Below are 27,786 nucleotides of genomic sequence, written 5' to 3' on the forward strand. Positions count from 1 at the left end.
ACGGTGGGAGCTGTAAACAACCTGCTCTTCTTCCTGTGATTTCACTGCTTGTGTTCTGCAAGCAGAGGTAGCGCTTGGCCTGCCAGCGCTGGAGGAGATGTGAAAACATTGGATGCTGCGAGAGAGGAGTCAGGAGTTTCTTCAGTCTTGCTTGCCCAGGAGATGGCACTATGCAATAGTGGGATTTTCACCTGTGGTGGTGGTGGTAGTGTGACAGGATCGTGGTGGCATGAGATGTGACAAATGAGTGAGATTCTGGACTCAGTAAGGGCAGAATGACTTCTCTTAGGTCACAGCACTCTTTTCTGTGTAAAATGTATTGTATTCTGTGTGCCGTAGGCAGGTTGGGTTTAAATCTGCTTCGCCACCCCCATGCTAGGGAACTGACCTTCATGTGTACTCTAACGTAATCAGGACCAGAGCTGGGTTGGCAGGTGAAGTTAAACTTGCCACAAGTTAAGCTGTGATACCTTTTGAGCAGCTTTATCTCCAAGGTTTTGTGCGTTTTTTTTGTGTCCCCCTTGATACTTCCCATCCCTACTGACAGCAGAGCACAAACAAGAAGTATGCACATGTAGTATGTGCCTGAAAATAACAAGGGTTTTGGGAGCCCCTGTAGGATCCCTCTTTCTGTCCTGGGTTTGGTATGCTCCTGTTGGCATACCAATTGGTTTGGTTTAGTGCTGGTAAATAAAACCCAGGGAGCTTTTTTAAGGAATGTATGACCCCACCTGCAAATGCCTGAGCTACCTTGTGCTGCCAAATGCAGGCCAGTGTGGCTGAGATAAACCAAGAAAATCTGGTTCGTCTTCCTTTTTGTAATGTTGATAAGCTCGAGACCATTTCCATTTCTCCCTCCAGTAACAGCCTGAGATTGGGAGCGTGTACAAAACCTGCGGGGGCTTCTGATCTTGGAAGGGACATGCTGCTTTATAAAATCTAAGGAAAGCTGTTTCACCTTCCACTTTGAATTCTGAAAAAGTTAAAAAGGGGTAATACTTTCTTACCACACAGAGGTGTTACAAATGTGTTCATAATATACTTTAAAGCTAGAAATACTGTGTGAATGCTAAATATTTTTATTACTACTAATTGAATCTTAAGTGGCCTATACATCTGCAAGAAAAGCTTCTTAGCAAACACATGCCCTTTGAAATAGCCTGACCCCTTCCACTTTTTCAGAGACATTAATAGTTTCCTGGCTCAGCATTTTAGGAAATGTCGTCATAGTCTGGAGGAACCAATAAAAACATAAGTCACCTATTTTGTCTGATCATTTTATGCCAGGATATTTGAAGCTGGAAGCTGTGGAGGGGTAGGAGGGGACTAATTTGTGTGGGTGGAAGATGTAAAAGTTTTAATACCATTTTAGTATAACTTTGCATATTAAGCTTCTAGAGCTGTGTGAGAGCTAGTGTTTTTGGAGTTCACAGGCAGGGGCTCAAGATAGCTTTAGCAACTAGTTAACTAGTTTATCCCCTTCCTAAACCATATTGCTTCAGCGCCTGATGAAAGGGATGACGTGAGCATTTTGCTGGTTTCAGGCTTGCATTGTCCTTTAATAGAGGCAAGAGAGCTCTCAAAAAAAAAAAAAAAAAAAAGGCAGTGCCTTAAAACAAATGTTGGTTAAAAATATGATGCAAAAATGACTAGTGGGACAATAGCTTATTGGGCATGGTCAATGCAGCCTGTTTCCCACTAGTAGAAAATGCAATTACTTAAATTAAGGGCCTACTATATAAAAATCTCAGTACAAAGTATTGTAACATGACATTATGAAAAGCAAGCCATGAGTGTCTGTCACAGGCATGCAGTGACGCTGTGCTCCTTTATGAATGCCAGTGTTTACAATGGGCCAAACCCCACCATCCTTACATGGTTTTGATTCTCTTCTTACTGAGGCAAAGCCTCCAGCAAGTGTGTCGGTGAGTCCTGACCATAACCTCTTGAGAGTAGCCATGCACGGCAGTTTTTCCCCTGCTATGCTGTCTCCCCCTGCAAGTTTCCAACCACCCCTCAGAGGAGGAGTGATCTGTGTTGTTCCTGACTTACACTCGGTTACATGGAGCTGGAGAAGACGCCAGTCCCCATTGATCCTCTGCCTCTTCCCAAGGTATCCTCCAGAGAGAACCAAAGTTTATACCCATTTTGGGAGGCTGCACACTGTATTTTCTCTTCTGAGTTCCACGGGCATTGGAGACCAGTCTAGTGTTTGTCAGTAATCTAGAGTAACTGAAGGATAACACTTATTTCATCCTCCACAGCTATCTTTTTGGAAAAGAGCTGCAGCACTGAGAGACAACCACCACCGCTGCAAGCTGCACCATGATGTCTTACGCAGACTCTCTCCTCCTTACTCAGACCCCTGACCAGAAAAAGTAAAGAAAGAGTCTCTTCAGCTTGTGCTGTAGCCTCAGACAGAGCTGGTGTGCAGTTGTCATTCACTAAGAATTCAAATTGGGTTTAGGCTCCAGTTCATGCACCGCAGACCCACGTTCAAAAATCCTTAAGGATTTCTGAAAGATGCAAAAAGAAGATATGGTTCCTGAGTTACCTTCAGAATCAGAGCCCAGCCTGAAGGGTAGGTTGCTACTGATCTACTGCTTTTACCTTTTACAAATCAAACAAGGTGTTACCACAAGAGCTACATGGGAGGCCAACACTTTTCTGGAGGCTTTTTTCTCCTCCTCTCGATTTGATGTGCCAAATGCTGGTTCTTTTTCTCCCACCCAAGCAGAGCATGCATGAATCAGCCCAGTGCTGGAGGTGATGTATCCTGCTGCTTTCCACTCAGGATGGCCATTTGGAGATGTTGCATTTAGATTAGCAACAGTAGCTCCCACTTTCTGCTTGGCCAGAAGACTGTGATTATCCTTTTCTTCCTGTGTGTGTTTTGTCAGGCCAGGCCTAGATTTGTCCCTTCGAACTTGGCTGTGCAGTACCCCTTTCATATACTGTCATGCACTAGAGCTGTTCCTGCGTGCATGGGAGTCCCCTGGATGTCAGGATCCCTGAGCACCGAGTGAAACCAGGGTTGTTGCTCAGCCCTAGAGCACTGCGCTCTGTCTCCAGAGCCTTTAAATGTCTTGGGACAGCCAAGCTGGGGCACGTTTCTTTCCCAGAGTAACACCACTGGTGTCCTGAAGAATCACAGGCATTGAGCAGGAGGCATAGGTGAAGGGAAGTACAACATTGCTCTTGTTGTTGCTTATCCCAACAACAAATTCAGAAAGAAGTGCCTGTGGCAGGTGTTCCTAACAACTATCCTGGGGCTTCTGAGTTTGCCAGACTCCCTCTCCTATTGCAGCCTGCCATGCTCTGATTTCATCTCAGTTAAGTGGGTGTAGGCCTCAGGGAAGCAGAGAATTTTGGCTTTTTCTCTCATCCCTGCTCCTTGAATTGTCAGGGTCTGGGAAAGGAAGAGCTCTGCTCACTTACATAGTTCATTCATCTGCAACAGGGAGCTTTCTGATCTGTACTGACATGTAATTAAATTGTCATGAGCTGTGCAGGTACCTGCGCTTTCAAAATAAATATCTCATTCTTTCATCCAGCAGAAGAAATGTGACCTAAACAAGAAATAGATTTATCATTTTTAGTTCCCAAGTTGACCCCTGTTCCCCGCAGGGTTTTGCTGATAGCCAGAATTTTTTCATGTACTGTAGATATTTTAAAAATAAATAAATTTTAAAACAACAGTGAAACTCTCCCAAACTAAAATTATTCAATCCCACCCAAAGAGATTAGTGAAACTGAAACTGGAGAGCAGACGAAGGCCAACTATTCCTTACACCGTATTCATATTCTTGTGTGTTAACATATGATTTGGCGATAGCAGCCATGTGAAAATGAATCTGCCCCTTTTGTTAGGCTGAATACCCTGTGGTCTCCGTGTTTACAGCAGATGTGAGGAAGAGGCCTTGTCTTCAGATGTGTCTGTGCAAGGCCCAGAACACTTCTGGCTCTACGTAAGTAATAATAATAATAATAATAATAAGGCCAGAACCTCTCTGCCAGCTAGTGAAATGAAAATGCTGTGCTTCACAGCTATGTCATTGGAGAATTATATTTCATTAGAGCTGATATTAAAAACTGTGATGTCAGTTCTGAAATGTGGCTGACTTCGAATTTGCAAAACACATAGGAAATTTTTTCGTAATGTGTTGTCGCTTTAGAAGTCTGGCAGTCCTTTAGGTTCGCTCATAAAACCTTAAGCTCTCAAAAGGGGAAAACCCCATGGCTGTTTTCCCCAAATTTTAAAAGCTTCGCTCCTACTGCAAGTACTGTTTTTATAACGCATGTGCAAGTAATGTTCTGGATGCTTTAAACAGCAGCAGTGGTTAGGACCCTCAAACTGGAGAGCTTGATTGAGTAGTCATGAGAAATAAGGTATTTTAGACATTTAAATGACAGCTTTTTAAAAGTTGGTGAGCATGACAGAGAACAGCGGTCTCAACTGTTACTGGTTATTAAATGCAAAAGTCTCTTCTTTTGCCTTTTCTTCCCATTTGGTGGCTTACAGACTTGCTTTTCTGGGAATACGTATGTGCATAGAAATTACTTTGAGTTGGTTTCAGTGGGTCACGAAGCTGCAGAGCAGTTCCCATGTTAATGTTGTTTTCACAAAATTCTGAAATGCTTGTAAATCAGACTTGTCTGTCTTAGTCATGGTAAAGACATGGGGTAATGAGTGTGTCAGCTTTTCAAAGTTTCACACTTGTAAGACTTTCTTAAAAGGGAAAAAGTCTATTTAGCTCTTAGCTGCTTGTTAGACAATATTTAAATTGCTAATGCAGTATGCGAGTAAGACTACGACTGTTACAGTTAGATTTATTGTAGAAGATGTAAGTAATACGTTATTCTAGGTGGGTTTTTCTGGTTTGGGTTTTTGCTCAGATGTGGAGAACTTGTGAACATACATACGTTGTAATTTGCTATAATAGAAAAACACATTATGGTTAAACAAGCATATCCAGGTTGTTTGTGGACTGAAAATGTAATAATGGCTAGTTTCCTACAGATGTGTGTCCTTTTCTGCTTGGGTACTTGGAGGTCTGCAGTGACCTAAGCTTCACACCGTGTCCCCAGTCTGAAGCTCCTCCAAGCAAGCGACCAGTCAGCAGCAATGTTGGTGCTGTATCACCAGACAGGACGTATAATGGCAGAGTTCGCCTATTTTTTCTTCCATGCACGCTCTGATTATAATCTCTCTTTGTCCGTACTGACTTTTCACCAGATTTTTAGGAACGTAGTGTTTTCAGGACTTCTCCCTCCCTTTTGGAATTGGCCAGCAGTGGTAAGGGATGACGTCTTGACAGACCATTATAAAAAGTATCATGGAAGACTTGCTTCTTTAGCAACCAGTCTCAAATCACCCTTGTAAGTCCATTCTTACAGGTCTATCCAACTGTGCACAGCATTTCTGACAAATTTGAGCAGTGAATCATAGCAGCGTGAAAGCTGTTCAAGCAGACAGTGGTGAAATGCAAGGTAATCCCTGAACGGGCAGATTTAGCTGTTTCATTTTGAATTTGTCAGCCGATTTGTATGAGCAGGTTGTTGTCTCCAGGGTGAAGGCAAGGAGCGGGGTGGCTTGTGTAAGGTTAGATCAGCCTGTGGGGTTGGGGTCTTGTTAAGGGTGTTGGTGCTAGGCTTCTCTGTTCCAAGGGGGATGGAAATGAGACAGGTTGGATTTGGGGAAGTCCCTGAAGTGTGCATCTGCTCAGTTGGTTAACTTCATGTGCTCAGGGACTGTAAAACTAGGGACAAATACATTGTTTCTCTCTCTCTTTCTCTCAAAATAATAACAAAGGCATTGGAATACTCCCTGGAAGCAGAAAACATTCCAAGCTTTCATGGGTATGTGGTCAGCCGGCTCTTGCTTGTTCGTTCCCTTTACAAGCAATGCTCTTAATTGGGTGAAGTTGCTACTCCTTGAGGTCAGTGTATGTATTTACTCTTGCAGTTGCCATGGCACTAGTAAGGCAGATATCTTCTGTAGATGTGTTTGTGCTCTTATAAGATGTGGGGTTTTATTTTCAGCACTATATTTGTAACATGATAATGGTTGTGGTATTCTCCATATCTCACCAAAGCAGCCCTTATTGAGGTTTCTGCATTTGATTGTTTCTCATTTGACATACAACCGTCTGTTTTATGTGACCATGCTTGCATCCATGAGAGGTAGTAGCTCGTAGGGCCTTTGTATTTTGGATATTTTATAGGTTAGTAGACACTTATGGTTAGAGACATTATGTCATGGTTGCAATCTTATATAAACATAAACTGTAGAGCCTAATCTAGTAGCTTTTAATACAACTCAATAAACTTGGCTGAGCTACAGCTTATCTTCTAAGGAGGTGCCTGATACTGATTTAAAGGCTTCAGGTGATGGAGAGTCTAACATAGATTAACCATGCAAGTATAGCTAATAACTCGTTGCTGAGCTTTGTCACTGTTAAAAAATGTAGCTTTACTTAAAACAAAGCGTAGCAAAACAACAGCAGCAGCAGCAACCACAGCCAAAATCAACCATCTCTTTTTTTTTTTCACCCTATAGTGAGATTTTTATCATGTTGATAGAAATCAAATATCTCAGTACTTTAGCTTTTATTTTTTGCTATAATAGAATTAACTTTTGGGAAGCCTGAAAGGCTTTCCAAGTAAGCTTCGCAATTTGGAGTTTATTGGAGTTTCTAGAAATGAGTCGTTTGTGGAGTGGCCTGAGACGCTGACACCGATGCTGAATCTCAGCTTTCCCCAGCTATGTGTACCCATTACTTTAATGACACCTGTAGCTAGAATCAATGAGAGTCACACACTTTTACTGTCTGATGTTACTGCTCGCTGCAGAAGAAACTGAATATTGTAATGAGGTTTTCGGAAGAAATCCTGAAGGCTGTCACACTGCATATATGCAGGATTCAGGTGTAAAATAGAATTGAAGGAAGCAAGAATTTGATAGAATTTTTTAAGTAGGATTTTTATGTTGCTGCTCTATGGTTAGCCCCACCAAACAAAGCAAACCTGTTGTGCCTTTTGATCTTGCTGTTTGTGTTTGTTTTGCCTCTTTATCTATTTATTTGTTTATTTTAAGTAGCATCCTCTACGAGTTGCTGGTGGCTGTCTCTAAAGCCACTGAGAACTTTGGAAATACGTATCAACTTTGAAGGAAATGATGAAAATGGAAGAGGTCCACAGCTACTAAAACAAGCTGGGCTGTTGCTGGGTCAAAAGAGGCTTGTAGAACAGTTCATCGAGATTTTAATAGTGAATATAACAATGCAGAAGCATTATGTGCTGCTGCAAAATGCTGCTTTTGAGAATAACAAAAACACCTATTTCAGTTTCAGCGGTGACAGGCCCAGAGGCTGGGTTAGGGGTGGCAGCAATCAACCCCGCCCTTCGTATGGGGTATCTAAAATTTAACATAAAAGGAGGGTTGGAGGGATGCAAAAAAAATCCCCCTTCTGTTTACTTGATATTTTCTCCGTGCTGGAAAATATTTTGTGGCCTCTAAATTAAAAATAGTTAAAAATGGAACCACTGCTCTCAACTGTTTCCTTAACCTTGCTAACCTGAAGTCATCCCTCAGTATTTGTTCAGGCAGACAACTCAGCAATAACCCCTTTACTCTTTGCCAAGTGGAGGCTATTTAAAGAAGAGGGAGCTGGTGTTTTGTGTCACGCCTCTTCACATTGGTATGTTCTCATGGGTTGTTTCTTTTTTTTTATTAAGTTATCATGAGATGAACAGAAGAGACTGTTTTTCCCTATATAGGTATACAACAGCTTCTAAACTCAAGACTGGTTTCCTGCCTGTCAGTATGCTCAAACATTGTTCTAGTTGATTGAAACTTGATTGAGATTGAGAAGCAACCCTAGCTCAGGCATGGCTGAGGCAGGTGGGTTGGCATTCCTTTCTTGGATGAGCCATTTCCCATTGCAGATATAATCTGAAGGCTGTTGCCATTGTTTTGTTCTTAATTTACATGCAGTTTATAAGACAGTTCTTGTATTTGTTTTGACCATGCGTTCTTGGACGATTTGAAGTTTTTCAGGATTTGGGGTTTATTGCTGCTGCAAAAGCCTTTCATAACAGCCTTTCTTGTGTTGGTTGTCTGTGTTTATTTAATGTTTATTATTTTGAAATTTATATACATCACTGCCATTTCCTGGCAAATTATGAAATTGGCTTTCCAGTAATCAGTGTTGTTGGGGTTTTGGTGGTTTTTGTTATTTGGTGTCTTTTTTTTTTTTTTGGTAAAAATTGATTCTTAATCATCTCTCTTTTTTTTTTTTCTTCTAGTGTGTTGTTTAAGTGATAGACCATTATATTTAGTGATGTAGAAAATCAATAAATTTACACCTTAATTCGCTTCTTCAAGGAGTATGCTATGTATGGAGTATGCTAACCCAGACTCTGCTTAGAAAACAGTAAGAATTTGTGCTCTCAGTGACGAGATAAGTTTCCAATTTAAGAAACAAAGTGAAGAGACTGCAAGTTGTCTGAAGGCACTTGAGGCTGCCCCTTTCCAGGAGTCCTAGGTAAGCAAGGTAACCCACTGACATGCAGGTAAACAGGCATCAAATAGTATCTGCAGCCCCTGGAACCTAACGCAGGATAAAGCTGTTGCTTATTTGCTTGCGTAAGACTCTCCATGTCCCTAGATTTCCAATTCTTATGCTTTGCATAATCCTAATGAAATTGTTTGATGACATTTAGGATTATGGTATAGCTTTGCTTTTTTTTTTTTCCAGCAGAAAAATGTTTTGGCTCTTTAACTTTAAAGAAATACTAACATCAGCTCAGCTGAGCTCCCAGATTCACGTTTGGCAAAAGAAAGATTACATGAACAGAAATTTTTCCCCACAGTTGTCAAGAGTTGGTCCCTGTAACTTCATCAAGCTTCTGTGTTCAGTCCTTGGTCAGAAAAGGAAAAGTGACTTTCATCCGGGGTGCAGTCAGCAAGCTCGGCTTTGCTGGCCCAGAAGGGCCAATTTCTTTCTCCTCTTCTCCCACAGTAATGCATTGGGTCAGCTGAAACAATCTTGTGTGTCAAATCCATCTCGTGAAGTATTGTTTTGGCCAGGCTGAAGATACGCAGGGTGAACATTTGAAGAATTCCAAAGTTCTAATTTAGTGTTAATAAATTAAAAGTTGGTGACTGCAGAAAAATGCTTACTGCATCCCCCTCTAAAAAGAGGGGTATTGGAATTCAGAAAATTCACCTTTGCATTTAGCTGGAATTTATTTTCATGCTTTCTGTGAGGATTGTTTGGTCTGATCTTGGTGCCTCTGTTTGTGTTTCTAATACAAATGCCTTTCATTCTTCCTCTAAATTATACCAAATGCTCAATAGGAAGAGCAGATGTTCTCCAATTATACAGGAAAATAAATTGAAAAGGAAATAAAAGCTGGGAGGGTGTTTTAGATGCCAGGTCACTCTTGCAGGGAAGGTCTGTTAGGTTATGTGAGAGCAGACAAAGGCAAGTGGCGTGCCCCAGCTCCTCCCAGGCCATCAAAGAGGCAATCAGCGCACCAAAGGCCCAGCTCCACAAACCCAGAGGAGCACAAGGGCACAATGGCAGGCAGGAACCCAAATTAAGGACCCAAAGGAAGGGACATCCTGTCTGGGCCCTTCCCAAGGCTGTCCCAGGAGAGCCTCAGCCCCAGTGTCCAGGTCTGAACCCCATCAAGATGAGTCAATGCCAGAGCACCTTTGGGGCTGAGGGGGTTTACTGCTGAGGTTTATAGGACACATGACGGGGTGCAGGGCAAGAGCATTTGGGGATTGCACAGGACTTCTTATGGGATGTTAGGGGAGGTACCAAAGGCGGGTAAAGGGTAAAAATATCCTAACTGAAAGATGTTAGAGACTGGCAACCGTGTATGCTTTTAGGTTTTGTGCAGTGCCAGGTGAGCTGCTGAAGCTTGAGTTAGTAGTACTGGCATTATGGCAGTGAAAGAAAGCGGTATGACCAAACTGACACCTTTGAGCATTCGCAATTAAGTAGTGACATCCTATCATGCTTCCTTTAAGCCACTTGACATCCTTTTTATTCCCTCTGTCTTTACATTTTGGCTGCACCACAAAAAGTCTGTAATACTCTGCTAACAGGATTAGTAGCATTAGAACACAACTTCTGTCTCTTGATGGACATACTTGTAACAATTCATTGCAGAAAATGAAAGCAAAATGTGTCTATGAACTCCAAAGATTGTTGAAATAATATATGCTGCTTGTTTTGCAGCTGCATGCAACCACCTCTTTCCTTGATCATCAGCTAGTTCATCTCTTTAGAATTTGTCTGGTGGTAATTTTTATTCACCACTGCTCTTGTAAAAGCATCTGTTAATCATGGTTATTTTCCTTTCAATTTTAAAATCTTGCTAGAGTGGATGACCTATACACCACTCATTTAAAAACTTAAAGGCAGCTTCTTTGCCTCCTGTCTCCCTTTTTCATCCTATCTCACCCTCCTTTAAAGGGGAATCTTTCAAAACAAGTTTCTAGGTTGACTTTTCCTCCACTTGAAAAAAAAGAAAAAATTGGCAGTTCAATAAGAAGACAGAAGAAGCAGAGTTACATGGAGAAATTACTTTGGTCACCAAACCAAAAGGAAAATCTGGACAAGCAGAATAAATTAGTTTGGAATTTGGCCAAGCTAGCAGTGGGAGAGGATGGACAAGTTCATATCTTTTAAGGAGCCCAGTAAGTGGCTAAGACTTGAGTTTTACATCTTTATTAAAAGAAGACACCCTGAAAAACACCATGGAGGAGGGAGTATGGAAGGAGGAGGGCTTTCATTGTTACTTCAGTAAATAGAAGTGCTGTTTGTAAAGTATTGTATCTTAGGCATTGGTTTTAATGCCATGCAAGATGAATTCACCCATGCTCTCTTGCTGAGGTCAGATGAAGTGACTAGGTACATTATGATAACATTTTGTTATTTTATTTTCTGAATGGTTTGTGTAAGCTCCTACATGAGAGCGCTTTAGTGCAGGGCTCTCTGTTTAATAACACCCCATCAGGTGCTGATGTTAAATCTGGCTGCAGCTCTTGAAGGGTTTTGATGATGGATTGCCTGGAAACTGTGAGCTCTGACCTCTGTAACAATGTCAGTTTGAAGCCTGTCTTTACAGGCATACTAAAACTATTAGATCTGGTAACTGAAGCAGCATGTGAGATCCCACCATTTCTCTCAGTGGCTGTGTGAAGGCCTCCATCTCATCATGCCCTTGTGGCATTTGTTTTCATTCTAGCAGTGGAAGCTGAATTTGGAACAGTTTTCATTGCAATTGAGAAGTCCCTCAGGAGGGAGCTCTACAATAGCTTATTTAAGGGGTTAACTCCTTGATAAATTACACAGTCAGCTCTCGCTTAGCTCTGCTGGCTACCTGGGTTTTAGATTAGCAAGCTTATGTCTTCTCCTAACATCCTCTGCTTCATCACATTGTTGTGAAAAGTATGAATACAGAGTGAGGGATGAGCTAATGGCAGTGCCCGCTGCTCCTTAAACATGCACCCACTTCTTACAGAAATCCAGTCACTATTTATTTTCAAGAAATAATATGGCCTGGGTGTGCTTTAGATTAATTTTATGTATGGTTAGTTTGCTTTGTGTTTTAGTCTTGTCTGGTCATCTTTTCTCAATTTGCCAGCAAAATGAAGAGTTGACTTAAGACAGTTCTGAGCTGAGTTCTGAACTTATGTTTTCGTCTTAATCTACCTGAACTCTTTTGCCTTCAGTGTGTTAAAACCTGTAAAATTATAAACCCACTAGTGGTTTGCTTGTTTGTTTCTAGCGTACACTTGATGTTAGCTGTCTTTCCACAAAAGAGAAATGGCTTGACTCTGAAATAAAAAAAAAAACAGTTTTTAGGGCCAGTAATCAAATGTTTTATTTTCTGCTGGAAAAGTCATAGAAAGAAACACCAGATTAAATATTCGCCTCTTTTGGAAGCAAATAAAATTACTGAAAATTTGTAATAAAACTGTATTAATAAATTCTGATACTAGAGTTATAGGATTGTTTGACTTTTTGTTCATATTTTGAGGGTGCACTTGAGGCCATTTGAGGGAAGTACAACCACATGCGGGAACTTAGTTTTGTGTTTTAGCTTTGAGTCTTTCGATGCAAGAAAAGTTACCTGCTCAGCAAGATTGTCACCATTTGGTGGCTGCAAACAAAATGTACAGTTCTTAGGCTTTATTATTAAATTAACTTTTGTAATTTAGTCTAAATCAGGAGAATGAACCACTCAGTTTGAATTTTTTTAAGGGTGCTGCATGGAAAGTAGAGAGGTAAAATTTCCTTTAAAGAGTGTTTAGCCCTTGAAAAGTTTTTTTTTTTTCTTTTAAATAACTACAACATTAAAGTCTGTTTGCAATCTGAAAAGAAGTTAAAACGTAGCAACATTTTACTTCATGTTGCTATATTTTATTTTTAGTTTCGAATCTCCTCAATTCATTGACCACTTGCTTTTACTACCAGCTCAGCAATGTTTGGGCGAAAAGAGCTTGCTAAGATGATTGGAGCAATGCAAGAGAGATCAGTTAATAAAGATCAGGTTTGGGTATCAGGGACATCTTATGTTTCTGTGCTCGTTTAAAGACAGTAGCATTGTGGAGGTGATGAGGGAAAATATTCATCAAATTTGTCTTTCTTCAGTTCCTTCATCTTTGAGTTTGTGGAAGCCCTCTCAGACTGAGCACCTTTCACAAGTAGTGATGGACACCCAACAAGCATACACCTCAGAACTGATGTTGCAGTTTCACCAGATTATGGAAGGTCTACTCCCTCTCATGTGAACCAGTTCTTTTTGCTGGTAATTTGAGTGTCTGTTTATTCCTTTCAATGTCTTAGACCTTTCACCTTCCCTGTTCACCTTTATCAACTTAAAAAACAGTGGAGCCAGATTGCAGAAGGCATGTGAGCATCACTCGGGCATCCTCCACCTTACCCGGATCCATGAGTGCAGCAGCCTAGAAAGATGAGCATTGCCTGACACTGTTTAAATTAGTACGTAGCTTGGTGTAAAAATTGTGTCCAGCAATGAGAAAAAAGCATATTGCATCCTGTTTTATTGAGGTCGATGATATGCTCAGCAGAGATTTCTATTCCCAACTTTATCTGGGTGCAGGCTGAAGGAGAAGGAAGTAAACTCTGAGAAGCCCAGAGCATATCTAAGGCACGTGAAAGTCTCTTGGGGGTTGCTTTCCTTATCTCTCTCTGTTCCGTCTGCAGTTTGTTGAGGCCAGCAGCTTGGCAAGGACTTGCCATAGCACTAGCTGGGCACACACCCAGGCTGTGAGGTGCTGGGGATGGGGCAGGGGTCTGGGGCTGGCTTAGAGCTGCTGCAGGTCTCTGCAGCAATTGTGGTGTGGATGCTCAGAAACATACTGCTCCCGGGTCTGTAGGGTGAAATCACCCCATGCTTCCCCCATCACGTTCCTTTCACATCTCTCAGGATCCACTGACTCAATGTTAAAAAAAGACTTGCAACACATGCATCTATTCAGTCCCACTCTATTTAGTACATGACTCAATCTGTGGAGTGAAACTCACGGCATGAGTAGGGAAAAGCTACTGTCAGAGGCACTTTTTCCTCTTAGACATCATCTACCTTTATTGTAGGCAGCTTATCTCCACTGTCTCTAACTAGCCTTCTGCTTTTATTTTTCGTGGCTGGGACACGGTTCTTGTTGGTGATCATATACTAGCTGGGAGGCCACAATGTGAGCATGGATGTGGCTGCTTTTATTTCCCTTTACGTGAAGAACGAGAGGCAGCAGGAAGTATTCAGCTATGCTGAGAGAACAATTTCTGGGCTCGAAAAAGAAACTAGAAGCCCTTCTAAGAAATGAGTAATTCTGTTTTGTTATCCCTATCCTTGGTGAATGCAGATTACAACTTATCCCCATGTGCAGTGCTTCTGCTGCATTATTTGGGGTACCATCTTCAGAGCTGCTGCTTCTCCTACAGTGTTATCTGTCCCACACACATGACATGGAGTATGTTTACCATCAGTCTTGATAATGGATGCTTTTCTTCTGCTTTCTCCTTGGTGGTAAGCACATGGACTCATTTTTTTTAAAGCAGACTTTTAGCTATATAACATCATCTTAAGGAATGAAGAGGTCCTTGGGTAATGCCCAGGCTAGTCAAACATTTTCGTAGTCAATAAATTACTGCCAATGCGTAAAGATCAGTCTTTTGTGAGATTAAACCCAGATCTTTTCATATATGTATATCAGAGACTTGGAGGCAGTTTTTTGGTTCCCAGTTCTACATTTTGTATTTATATTCATGTCCTTAGAGACTTTTAAAGCATCTAACAGTTCTCACTGGAGCAGAGACATTTGTGGAGCCTTGTCAGATAAGCTGTGGACTGTGTAGTTCAGTAAGATGCTCATAGTTCAGCAGATGTGCAAGCACTTAATTTCTTTCCTTCAGCTGTAGATCTTTTATTTTTTTGTAAATATATTTCCTCTTTTTTTGTGCAAATTCAAAGCAGTTTTTTTTTTTTTTTTTGCTGAGTTTTTCATTAAGGTTGTTCAGTACTGGTATTTTCTCTGAAGTTAAGAAATAATATTCAAATTATATGTGTAGTTCTAAAGTGCTGCTTTACATTTTGGGGGGAAGAGTGACTTAGCTGTTCAGAAGAAAAACTGCTAAATTGTCTGTAGAATTTGTGACTTACCATTTTTTTTTGAGAGAAGTCTGTTACATGTGATGTGTTGTATTGATGTTAAAACGTGTTTGTAAAGTACCATGAGAGTGGGAAGGTGGAATGCTTTGTAAGAAATCCCGAGGGATTTCTAGTGAAATTCTAGTTTTGGGCAGACAATTACAACATTGTTCAACATCATTGTGAAAATGTAGCAAAATACTTTATTGTATATATTGAGGAAATTCAATGTCAGATTCCTTTTGTGTTTTTAAATGGATACATTTCTGTAACTGGGATCTAAACTTCGGTCTCTACAAAAGCAATAGGAAGTTTGCCATTTAAAGCAATGTGACTAAGATTTGGTTTATGGCTTAAGATAGGACTTATGCTTGGGCTGGATTTTTCTCTCAGTCACACTGGTGTAGCTTCAAAATGGTTTGCTGGTGATTTGCAGTAGCCCACAGTAGTGGGTTACTATAAATAAAAGTTCTCCAAAGAGATTTAGTATTTGTTAAGGAAAGCTGTGGGAGGATTGTCTCTGTTAATTCCACATCTCAGGCTATCACAGTAGAAGAGGAAAGATGAGGCTTTCCCTAGGCAGCTAGGACAGAGGTACAGAGAACTTCGTAGATCAAAACCAGCTTACTGAGCTTGACCCAGGCATCACCTGAGAGTAAATAGAGAGTATGTTTCAAATTTGTCTGTTTTCCATTTGTGTGGGTTAGTGGTGAAATATTAGTTAAGATGATTCTAGTAAGATAAATCTTTATCTCAGATGCTCTTGCAAGTCTGCACTGGCCATTCAAGCAGATCTTGTGGCTAGAAGTGCAGGAAGATTCTGGCTTCTGGTAGTGCTGATGTTGTAGAAATAGGTCACACTCTCAATGTAATAGCTAAAGCAAGCAAGTGGTTAATGCTTCAGGCCTTCCAGCTGTTTTGGCATTAATTAAGAGAGTGAGTGGAATTGATCAACATGTTAATTATTCTGTTACATTTTTTTCAAAAAGTAAAACTCCCAAATTACAGTAATTTTGTGAAAGTATTGCAACAATGCTCTTTAATGAGATCTTAACAGCAAGAGGATGAAAATGACTGTCTGTAGTGGGAATGCATGACTTACTACCAAACATCAAGAAATATCCATAATAGGAATTTTGTTTTATAGCCTTTCTAATATGAAGCCAACAGATCTAACAATCCTGTTACGCAACATATTTATGCACTTTGCTAAGTTTTGATCACTAGACTCCCCAAGGAGTTTAAAAGAAAGGAAATAAAAAGCCCCTGACACTCATGTTGCTGACCTCCTTCCAACCTGCTAGCAGCAGCTCTTGTGACATTTTATTGTTTAGGGAGCAAAGTATGAAACTGTCTGCAAAGGCATGGGATGCCAGCTATTCTGCAAAAGATAAAAGTTTCTGATTGTTTTATAGGATATATATTGCCGGTGCTAGAGGCTGTGAAATTTGCACTTCAGTTTTTGGAATGCCCCTTCAGACATTGGCCAGGGAAATACATTTAAAATGTACTTTACCTAGAATACTAAGTGAATCCCACAAGGCTTTAAATAACCTGTGTTATAACGTCACTGTGGTTACACATGAGAATAATTAGTAATGCCGTGTTCTATCTCCTACATGACTGGCAGGGCTTCAGAAACACTGCGCTCTGGAAATTCACATTAAATATTTTTCCATGCTTCAGCTGACTGTAAGTCTTGTTATTCATTTACTTTTAAAACACAAAACAAAAGAAATTATTAGTCACTGGAAGAAAATGTAATTGATCTAACTGCTGTGTCGGTTCAATTTTCAGTTTATTGCTTTTAGCTATAAACACGTATTGGCCGTAGAATTCCTTTGTGCGAACAGAAGAATTCCTGTTTACATCAGAGGCACGGTGAAGACCCCCAGTAGGCTAGCAGAGCTAATGGCATCGAGGTGTGAGAGAGAGATGGGAGCAGTCGGGGATAAAAAGGATGGAAAGAGTTGGCAGATTCAGGGTGAGGAGCTCAGGAGAAAATAAGGACCTGATCGATTTTAACATACACTACAGAGAGTTGCAGGGCAGTGAGGTTTTAGGCCTAAGTAGACGGAGCTGCTTACAGCATCTGTATGAAGACTTTTCCTTTACTTCCTTGTCTGTAGCGTCTGTGCTAAGAGAAGGGCAATTTATTTCCTTTACAGTATCTCTGGTTCATCCTGGAGTCATTTAGTTGGGTGAACCAATTAAACGTCGCGCTGGGGAAGAGTTTGTGAAATATCACATACTTTGAGCTTATGAAGCTTAAATGAGGTGTTTGCTTACCCAACACTCTTCCTGCTTGCTTGCATTCGTGACCTAAAACACCTGGTGATGCAAGGTCTTGCTATTGTACTAGTTCATTTCTTGGGTGGCTGCTGCTTTCTTAGGAATATAATTTATTGCTTTTCTGCTTACTTTTCTGCAGCTATGTCAATGTAATGTAACACAAACTTCAGCCACAACTAAGAGCTGTGTATCGTCTTGCACATGACGAGCTTTTGTCCTCTTTGAGTGCAAGATAGAAAAAAAGCAATCTCTCCCCAACTCTTGTTTGTTGATGGCTAAGAGCAGTGGTAGGTTTCTACAGCTGTCCCCACAGAATGTTCAGAGGGTGTTACTGGGAGCCAGCTGTAATGAGCTCCTATTTACATGCTTCCTGGAAATCAGCTCAAGTGAATATGCAAACTTGGCCATCTTTTTCATTGAAAGGCATCTAAGGAACTAGAGTTCAAAAGTAAGTTAAAAGGAGAGTGAAACAGATGTGCTATGAATAAATGTTGTTATAGACACATTAGTGCCTGAATATATATTTTTTCATTTATACTTTGAATAAAACAAATATGAAAACAAGGCATAACCTCATAATAAGCCACCTAACTGTATATCATTGGCTTGTATAAGACAAACATCCTTTTTTAAAAAAACAAAAAAACAAACAAAAACTTTTAAACTCTTTGCTACCTTTACTTGTTCTGCATTTGGATTTGTTCTGGATTAAATTCTTCAGATTGAGGGACTGCTTTGCTCTGCATTACACACAGCATAACAAAACCAAATCACACAGTACTGGTACTGTATAGATGCTTCGTTTCTAGGTAACTGTACTTGTTTCCTTTGCCAGTGACTATAGAAAAGTTTAGTCAATCTTTTTTCATTCTATTTTTCAGATGTCTGGTATTTGTAATGAATGCATGATCTGTTAATTCCCCTCATTCCTTCCCTTCCCCAGTGAAAGAAAAGTGCAGTTTCTGGTTTAGGATAAACTATTGCTTCCTCATGGTTCTGTATATCCCCCATGTATCAAAATGGCTGGGGGAGTTCTTCAGAGAATCAAAGCTAGGATCTCTTGAATTTCCTCTTAAATTAAAAATGTGTGACTGCTTCCCAGTAGTTTCTTTTACTGGACTGTACAAGAAGAGCTCAGAACTGGGGGAACTGTTGAACTGCTCATTAGCTATGCTGAAGTTACAAAAATATCCAAAACTGTAAATTATCTGGAGAAGAAATGAACCACAGAATAGTGTAATCTGCCAGACTATTATACATATGTGCTCAGGAGTGTTGTGACTTTAAGTATGGCATATGTTAGATGAATGTCAAGGGGGACCCCAGAAGAAAAGCTACAGAAGTTTCATCCCTGTGCATGGAGAATCCTGCTGGGACCCTTCATCCTTGCCAGTGAATCACCATGCCTCAGGAATTTGTCCTAATGTTCTAGCTAGTCTTTGAAATCGGGTAAAAATCAAACAGCTGCAACTCTAAGCTATATCTGGCAGGGGGAAAGCGTGCTCTCCACAATTGTGCTCATGCACAATTGCCTGTTGGCATCTTGTCCCTTTGTGCATGTACATGCAGCCCTTGGAGCTGGAGACACATTGGAGCTAGCCATGCCTACAAGGAGCGATCCCAGTCAACCTCCCTACTCCGTGTCCTGCGCACTGGCAGCAAGTGGATGGTGGTGCCCTCTCCTGCTGCCTCCTCTTCTTGTCTTGACAAGCCAGAGCTCACTTGTGATTTGCTGCTCTTTGCTGGAGGTTACCCAAGCCTTTCCGAATAATGTCGCTTCTTTTGTGAATTTTAATGTTTTTACCATCTTTGTAGCTTTTAATGCATGTTGCCTGTTTGATGGCTCAGTTTCCAGTCTCTGGGTTTGGTTTGGTTTTGTATTTTTACATAGCTGCGTTGTAGCTAGATGTTAGCTATGAGAGCTCCATTTCTTGCTGAGGAGATGCAGCTCCTTGTATGCTGGGTGAAGAGCATAATCTGCTTACATGTGGTGTGTCAGAGTTTGGAGCCCAGGGCCAGAGCGCATTGCCAAGAAAAAATCCAAAGCTTCCTTCTCAGCAGGCCATTTTCTTCCGTTTGACACAGAAGCGGTCAGACTGAGCATCTTCACTCACAAATGAAAGTGCAGGATGATGACAGTAGCTGATAGTATCTTTGTTGTGGCAGGGGATTGCTTCATGTCTCTCAGTCTTGAAGAAATCTGTTTCATCGCTGTGGTTTGGCCATTCACAGAAAGTACCTCCGCTTCACAGCGAACCGTGATGACTAACGAGGGATCCCCACTGAGGCCAATTAGAGCCTTGCAAATGGCTCCTTCCTCAGAAGGACTAGAGCAGACGCTGTATTTTCCACCCTGGTGACTCACTGGGTAGTTTTGGAAAGCAGATGCTGTGTTCCCTGTAGGTCATCCCGCATATCTGCATCTCCCTGCACTCCTGATCCTTCATACCTTCAGCCCGTTCAGGTCTGTCTTGTCCTGGGTTTGCACCAGTCAGGCAGGGCCTGGTGGAGCCTTGCCTGGCTGTGTGGGTGAGAGCCCCTCCAGCCCTGCCGCTTTCTGTGACTCCACTGGCTTGATCTTCTGTGCAGTGCACATCACTGGGCTGTCTGCTGCCCCATAGACACCCTATTCTTGGTGAGCCATGCTCCCACAGCCTGGTTTAAATCCTTGTTCTTAGCAAGTCTCATTCAGTGGCTTCAGGGGACACTAGGCCGCAAGGTGTGCTTGCCGAGCCCTCGTGGTTCTCCACACGTCTCACAGGTAGGTCCCTGTCAGCCAGGGGTCACAGGTTCATATCTGGGGCTTCAAAAGGTGCCTATTTAATCTGGATAATTTTTGTTTTGAGGTCATTTCAGCCCCACATCTAAAAGGAGGTTTGTTTTTCTGAATCTGTGTTACACTGTACATTTCTGTGCTAATACACATGTAGAAATGCATCATCTTTGCCTCTGTAACTGCAGGTTATAGTTCAGTTTCTGAATGATCTGGTATAGATCTCTGGTAACTTAATTGGGTCTTGGAATTTCTCACAAGAAAATGAATGCAAGGCTGCCTGTTCCCTTATATTTTGAAGAGGATTAGTTTGGTTTTTTTTTGGGGGGGGGACATGATTTCTGCTAAAAAAAGGAAATCTGAAGAGGTTGAGGCTGACCTGCTCAGTGCTGTGTCCCCATTACACAGCCATTTTCCCAGATGTAGCATTTCTCCTGGACTGACTAACTGCCTTGAAAAGCACGTCAAGTTCCATGTCATGTCAGGGAATGAAGCTGGTTTCTTTCGCTCCACTCCCCTCTTCTCAGGTGCTAACATCCTTGCCTGAAGATTGTCCATATTGCTGGTAGAAAGTATGCTTTTTCCAACCACCCACAATGAGTTTAAGCTGTAGGAGAATGCGTTGCTCTGCATTTCTGTGTTAAAAAGGCTCTTCTATACCACTGGCTCCACTTGGAGGTGGTTCCATTGTGTGGCAGATTGTAATTTGTACATTGATATTAGTGTGCTAGAGCTGCTAGTGGGGACTGGCGTTCTTTCCTTCCGTAAATGCAAGTAACCTCCATTAGCTTCTCTAAATGAATATTCCCTGTCCCAAGGTCTGCAGAGCTGCTAACAAGGTGTGCATCTCTGCTAAGTACTGTTGTAAAGGACATCAGGTGGGATTTGGGTTTTGCTGCAAAAGGGCTCAGTGATCACTGTGCTGCTGGACTTTCAGAGACCCTATTTCAGGTGAGGTAGGCAGGGGAAGGACATACTAACGGTAACCATGCACATGAACCATCATTTAGAGGAGAAAGAGAACATCATTCTCCAGTAAATTGAGTCTATTTTCTTTATGCGCAAACACAGCTAACCTTCCTGTCTGTTTGCCCTGGGGTTTTGCTAGGAAAATTAGATAATTATACATTTTAAAGAAACTGGTGTGATCCACCGATTCTTTTAATCACATGCCCATAGGGAAGAAGGTCTGAGGACACTGCTGCTGGTGCTGGAAGTCCTGAAAGGAATGTGGCTTGCCTGAGTGTTCCTACACACAGTCATGGCATGGTAAACATTACAATGATGTCATCCAAGCAATCCTTAGTTACTGGACAGTAACTTTTTTTTTTTTAAAAAAAAAAAAAGAAACAGCCCACAACCCAACAACCTGAAATATTTTTTCTTCAGTTTCTAGCACAGACAAATCAAATTGCAGTTTGGATTAGCTGTGAGCATTCAGCTTGACTTGTAGTGCTGTTGCTGGCTAATATATATGTCAGTTTCTCCTCTGGTGAAACAAGCTTTAGGTAGTCTTTTTTTATAGCCACCTTCATGGTACCTTTTCTGTGCTTCTCTTCATTACTAAATATGTGTAGTCTCATACCTTTTTGTGGTTTTTAACATCATCTTAAAAGCGGAGATGAGGAAAGAAGAACCTAAATTTGATCTCTGTCCTGATAATTGTCCTATTTTCTTTCCTCTAATTATTAGGATCAAACAGAGGAGAGCTTTGCTGGGAAAGGTCAGTGTTGGCATCATGCAATGTGCTAAAGCTTGCATAGCAGTACTGTAAAGTATATCATAGAAAACACAGAAGAGACTAACTGCTCAGTTTTATATCCAAAAGTGGGGATAACTGGTTCCTTAGTTTCTAGAATTGGCTGTATTCGCTAATGCTTGGTGATTAAATTCAGTAGGGACTAGACGGTAGAGGGGCCTTTGGATCCATCCCTGAAAACACAGAATCTTGAGCTATTTTGCATCTGGAAGGAAGAAAGTTCCAAATTTTGAGGTCAACCATATTAACAAACCTCTGCAAATATATTTTTAGTTCACAGAGTGAAAGTCAGATTTGGCTGGTGAGGTCTGGGTTTCCTTCTGCTAAGGGTGTTAGCTGATACTTTATTACAAATGAAGTGTTTTGTTTCCCATTTTTCTTGCAACTGGCAAAGTGCAAAACTTCCAGCTTGGACTTGGCGTCAGAGAAGACTTCCCCCTGCTTCCCCCTCAAATTCTTGTATGTAGCTTGTCAGTAGCTTTATGGTATTGTGGAAAAGTCAGAGAGATGTCACCCTTCTCAGGAAGAAAATGGGAAAATTGCTGGTTCTTGAATAGATTCAAAGTTGCAGATGTTTGCTATTGTCTTCTAAAGAATGAAATTTAATTGTTATGTGCTACTAAGACTTTAAGATAGTCAAGGGAACATTATCTCACTATAAAAATAATTGAAACCTCCTTTCAGGATAATGCACATGTGGCTAATATAGACACTGGCCACAGAGGTTGTATCTGGGGATTTTAAGATTTACGGTATTTTTTTGAGTGCCATGTTGTGTTTTCGTGTCAATGGATATAATTCCATTGACTTCGGTTGAAAATGTTTTTTTTTCATGTGTGAGATCACAATCCCTAAAACCTAATTGCTAATATTTGTTTTCATGTTTTATATGCGCCTCTTAGGACATTAGAACAACTTTTTAGTATGCTGAATTTTCAGAACCTTGCTTTGAGCTGGGTTTATTTCAGTTCTATTTAGGATTATAAAGCCAGGGTGATGGAACAACAGATCGGCCTTGGGACGCATTGGGACTGGTTGTCTGTTCTCTTGCAAATCCTAATGTGGGTACTTTCTGTTCTGTACTGTTTGCACTCAGAGCTGAGAGGTTCTCAGTGCCCTGGTGGTGTATGTGACACATGAAAATGTTTGACCCATCAGCTTTTTCATAGAATTTCAGGTTTTTGTGAATCAAGCAGTCCATGCACCAGAATAACACCCAGATCCCAGTGTAGTGCAGTGTGGCTACATCAAGAGCATTTTTTCCTTATTAGCCAGAGGTGAGACTTTGGCTGCATGAGATGGGACTGATTAAAAGCTGATTTTCTTTCTCTTTCTGGGGTCCCAAAAGCTATTTCTTTTGGTTCCTGAAAACAAACAAACAAAAAGAAGGTTTTTCACCAAGAGCTGATACCTCTTGTGGAAGACTCAGTAGTTGCAAGTCCAGTTTTCCGGATTTGTGGTTGATAAGTGCATTAAAAAGTGCATGCAGCTTTTTGAGTTCTTCTGGTGTAAGATACTAGAAGAAAATGAGTATTGTACTTTTAAGATGATTTCTTTCTTAGTAGTTAATTTATCTCTAAGGGGGAAAAACACAGCAATGTTGAGCTCAAAGTATTGAGTACTTCAGTCTTCCTCAGCTGCAGCTTACTGGGGAAAAAAAACTAGAGGGGGGATAATCTAAACGTCTAAACTTTCTTAAACCAAGCAGAGGAATAAAAAGACCAATACAATATTTTCTGTTCGCATATTCACTCAGATGTTCTGCTGGTTCAGTATCGTTGTTCTGATTTTACTTCATTTTAAGCCTGAGAGGGCAGCCTAAAATACAAGTGGTGATCCATTAATTTAGTGCTAGTTAGTGTGAAATTAGTGGGGTTTTCCAGCAATCTAGATAGCAGAGGCCCAATGCAAGACCCATATTGTCTCTGATACGTACCATTAGTGTGGTCCACGTGAGCTTATAGTGGAGTATGCAAAATAAGGACTGTGTCTAACATCTCCAACTATGGGCCCTAATGCTGCAGCTTAGGCAGGTGAGGTGCCTTTGTTTTAAGGTTCAGAGTACTTGCCCTTGGGGTCATCACAACAGGAAAAAAATCTGAAGAAATTTCAGTATAGGATTGTGGCTTCCTGCAGTGATAGGCAGTAAATTCTAGGCACTTCTGTATTGTTGGTGTTTCTGAAACTTTTCATTATACAGTGAATTTCCCTTGAAAGTCTATGGCAAATTAGAACAGAAGGATAATCTTCAGTATTAGAGAATGATTAAAGGTCATACTTCAAATATATTACAGTAGTTTTCTTCCATGTGTCAAGGGGGAAGCTCAGGGGTGAGGCTCATCAGCATGTGACCTCAAAGCAGACAAAAGATGAAATGCTTCATGGCTCACACGGCTTGTTCTCTGCAAAGCATTTTACTAGGATGAGAGGGTATTCAGAAGTACTCATCACTAGCTTGATTTTCTTCCCACTGAAGTGGATTGTTTGTTTTGAAGGTTTGGTGATATTTTTTTCCTGCTAAATTCTCTGGGAGTGGATTTGAACAACACTAAGTGCTTCTGTAATTCTTATTTTTCTAATGTAGTGCCCATGTTTCTTCAACGTTGGTTAGCTGTGCCTGTAGTTTTCTATAAATGTTCACAAGTGTGCACATGTGCGTAAGCTACACGGGTGGATTTTGCTCCTGCTCCTGCTGCGTTCCCATATTGGATCTGAGTATCACTTTAACCCCAGCCTGCTCTGTATGTGTATTAAATTTCTTTGAATAATAAGTGCATTTAATTCCTGCTAAACATTGTTTACTTCCTGCCTATGAATGGTAAAACCTCAATGTCTGTTTTTCATATATTTCCAGGAACCTAATGCAATCCCAATGGTATGCCCTAGGGAACAGCTTATGAGGTCAGCCCTGCTGCTTACTTATCTTGGGATTCAGCCCTTCCGTACTTGTTCTTCAATAGTAAAATTCTTGGTTCAAAGCCACTATTGAAAGATGAAGATAGCATGGGGAACCCATATAGTTCACCTGAAGCTGATGGTATTATGATGTGGGGAAGACGGTGTTCAAGGGAGGTAGCCATCCTGCTCTGGGGCATTTGGTAACTTTTTACACACTGTAATAAGGGCAAGGAATTTTGTTCTTTGATGAGGATCAGATGGAATTTCAAACACCTCTGGCAGGTTGCGTATTAACATGCATCTTGGTATCTGGATCAGTAGCATCTTAACACAGCTAAAGGGTAGAACATGCAATACTTAGAAGGGCGTAACGGCTGAGCAGGTTGCAAGTGAGCAGGGCACTCAGCCACCCTTTAAAATTATTGCTCACATTTACATGCAAACTCTGCTTTGCTTTTTCTGATAGGCAACTTTTTAAATTCTTTCACATGTGCTGACTTCATTGTTCTCTATTTATTGCACATCTCGACTATGTTTTAAAAGAACTTGAGCTGATGCCAGCAACAACATGTCTGAGCAGCTTTGATGCAACTTAGGTAACTTTAGGCTTGAGGTCATTTGAGAAATGTTGCTTTGGGGACTAGAGTCTTAAATATTATCCCAGCAGGAGTTTCCTTAGACATTTCAAGAGTACTGTACAATTCCCTAGAGTTGAGTACAATAGCATTTATGTTATCTGTTTTATACACTCAGGGATTAAATATAGTGGTTTTTTGGAACAAGTATATTGGGGGTGGGATAGGAGAATGAACCTGAGATGGAGGTTAAGGTTTTGCAGTCTGTTGGTTTGACATAATACTGAATAATAGACTGCTTAAATTACATTGTCACTAAGAGAATGTGTTCTGACTCTGTTTGCAATTAAACATAGTAATAGTAATAAAAAATTACTGTCTAAATTTCCAGCTAATCCCCATGTTTGTGCTTCTTTTTTCCTTCTTGAATACTTTTGTTATTGTTATTGGCAGCTTTCACATACCAGTTGGAAGGAAATAACTGACCTTGTTTTAGAAGTGACACTGTGCAATGTCCTGCCTAGAGATAGCCAAGTCCGTAAGTGCTGGCATATCTATCAGTTTATTGGCATGCCCAACAAGAACAGTCATCCTCCAATAATTTTGCTTTTAAATGAGGTGGTTAAAAGACTTTTGCTTCTATTCTAGATGAGTGAGTAGGAGCCTTGCTTTGGATAGATGTCATCCACAGCTCCTTCTGTTAAGCCAGCAGCTGTGGATACCTCTCAAAGCCTTTCTGGATGGAGAAGTCAAATGAATTATTTTCCTGTGCCCTCTTGGCTGCACACATTGCTATGCCACACTGCCTCAGGACTTCACCTCGCCCTGGACCTGAGATCTCTGAGCTTATATTTCATTCCTCTCACCCACTGGATATCTGAGAAATTTGACGCTGTATTAAGGTTTGATCATGCAAGAATACAGCAGTTCTTCCGAGCAGAGCTGGTGTTAGAAACCTGTGGCATCAGCATTTAATGTTCTGAGTTCTTTGTGGTTGTTGTGACTGAGGTTCTGATTAGTTAGGCTGTCTGTTTATGCTGTCAGTGTTTTAGAACATGGAAGATACAGGGGGAAACAATCAGAGGATATGAGGAAAAATGCTTTCTTTTTGGTGGGAAAAATATTTGAAGAGTTATTGCTTTTTTATTTTTCTAGACTTCTGAAGTTCTGCCTTGCTGCAAAAAAGAAGCCCCAGGAAGCTTGAGCACAGTAGTTAATTAAAGAAAAAAAATGAAAGGATTGGAAAGTCTAATGTGCCACAAGAAAGCACTCCAGGGTATGGAAAATATCTAACTTGACATTCCCACAAGATTTTCAGTGTAGTCCAGCCTGCTGGTGGAATGTTTTCGTCATCCATGTGTCACTATCCCTTCAGCTTGTTAATGGCTGTGGCACAGTGGGATAAGGTGGAGGCCGTGGAGTGTTTGGGCTGACTGTGGTAATGAAAAACATGTCCTGAACACTTCTTTCAAAGTGTCACTGTTGTGTTGTGCTTGGCCGCGGGCAAGTTTGCTCATCAGAGTCAGGTAACGTGTAAATGACATCAACTCCTGAGGTGTTTTTCCCCGAAGGGAATGTCCAAGCCTTTCGGGCAGCCCTAGCAGCGACGGCCCGGCTGCGCGTTAGCCTTGGCAAGGCACCACTGGGAGGAGGTTGGCAGGCTGCAGTCAGCATCCTTCTGTGATTTCGCTAGGAACGATAAGCTCCCTTGCTCCAAAAAAGTGCAAGCACAATTGACTCGGCTTGTTAAGCCAAATCCATCGCTGTCTGTGCTGATTCATGTTGGGAGCTGACATGAAATATCAGTGAGGGATTAGTATGCGTAGCGTTGCTGTTGTTAAAGGTTGTGGTTAAGTGCTTGTGCCGCTTGGTCAGACCACGACATGAAACTGCGGTGAGTGTTGAGTTGCTAATGTCTACTCAGGTTACTTGAGTTGGGTTTGCTTGCAAGCAGAACAAGGTGGCTGACGGGCAGGCTTGCTTAATACTGGGGGATTTTAGAGCATGGCTGAAGAACAGGCCCTTAATAACACTTCTTCTGTTGCTTCACTGACAGGAGCAGCTACGCAAGGTGTTACTGAGCACGGAGCACCAGCTTGGATTTAAGTGGATGTTTTATAAACATTTTGCTGCTTTTTTCTTCCATGTAGATTCCTGTGTTCTGGTAACCTAACCAAGCTGTCCCTGGCAAAGAGAAGTTGAAGTGTTTTGTTGAGCTTCCCACGAAGGATTGTCACGTTGCTGTGCAGTAGTGTGTGAACAGAGGAGTATATTAAAAAAAGAAAAAAAGAGCCCTTTCATTTCTCTATGCCAAAGTCAAGCCTTTTCAAATTCTCATTAGTACTGGGGAGAAGCATTCTCCCATCCCCATCTTTCTGGCCTACTTCTCACATCAGGGATTTGGCTTGCTATGCATTCCCCCTGGAGCACAAGTTCACTGCCAGTGTCATGACCCAGCCCCACCAGAAGAGCTTCACTTGAGCAGTTGGCACATGGCATGCAACAGAGGAGGCACACAGTGGGCATGCTGGCAGTGGCAAGCATGCTCAAAGCCTTGTACAACAGGAGATGGGATGATTCATCCCGAAATCCTAAAATAGAGAAATGGCTGTCGATTTGGGGAGTGCAATTGCATGTGAAGAACAGGGCAAAAACTTTTAACTGAGGTCTTTGCCAGATTGTTTATTACAAATTTCAGAGATGTAGGAATTGTTGTATTGTGGTCCATCCTGCAGACTTGATACACCAGATCTTTGTCCTTCTCGCAGGTTAGTTGCAGATAAATGCCAGTCATT

The 27,786-nt window shown here is 41.2% G+C and overlaps 1 protein-coding gene across 7 annotated transcripts in view; it reads left to right on the top strand.

Moving 5' to 3' along the window:
• Window positions 1-27,786, top strand: part of CMSS1 (cms1 ribosomal small subunit homolog) — a 238,528-nt gene that overhangs the window by 158,861 nt on the left and 51,881 nt on the right. The window contains exons 1-2 of one of the 7 annotated variants that reach the window (XM_035540691.2): window positions 13,680-14,073; window positions 21,452-21,482. The exons of 1 other annotated variant lie outside the window; for it this stretch is intronic. In XM_035540691.2, the coding sequence (XP_035396584.1) occupies window positions 13,867-14,073; window positions 21,452-21,482 (238 nt within the window). In that variant the 5' untranslated portion in view covers window positions 13,680-13,866. Of the gene's footprint in view, window positions 1-2,301; window positions 2,582-5,453; window positions 5,491-13,676; window positions 14,074-21,451; window positions 21,483-26,227; window positions 26,268-27,786 lie in introns of those variants that run through there. 5 more of the 7 variants (XM_050708390.1, XM_050708391.1, XM_050708389.1 and 2 more) reach the window with 5 other exon arrangements.

The sequence above is a fragment of the Cygnus atratus genome, chromosome 1 (assembly GCF_013377495.2).
Source record: "Cygnus atratus isolate AKBS03 ecotype Queensland, Australia chromosome 1, CAtr_DNAZoo_HiC_assembly, whole genome shotgun sequence".
Taxonomy (NCBI): domain Eukaryota; kingdom Metazoa; phylum Chordata; class Aves; order Anseriformes; family Anatidae; genus Cygnus; species Cygnus atratus.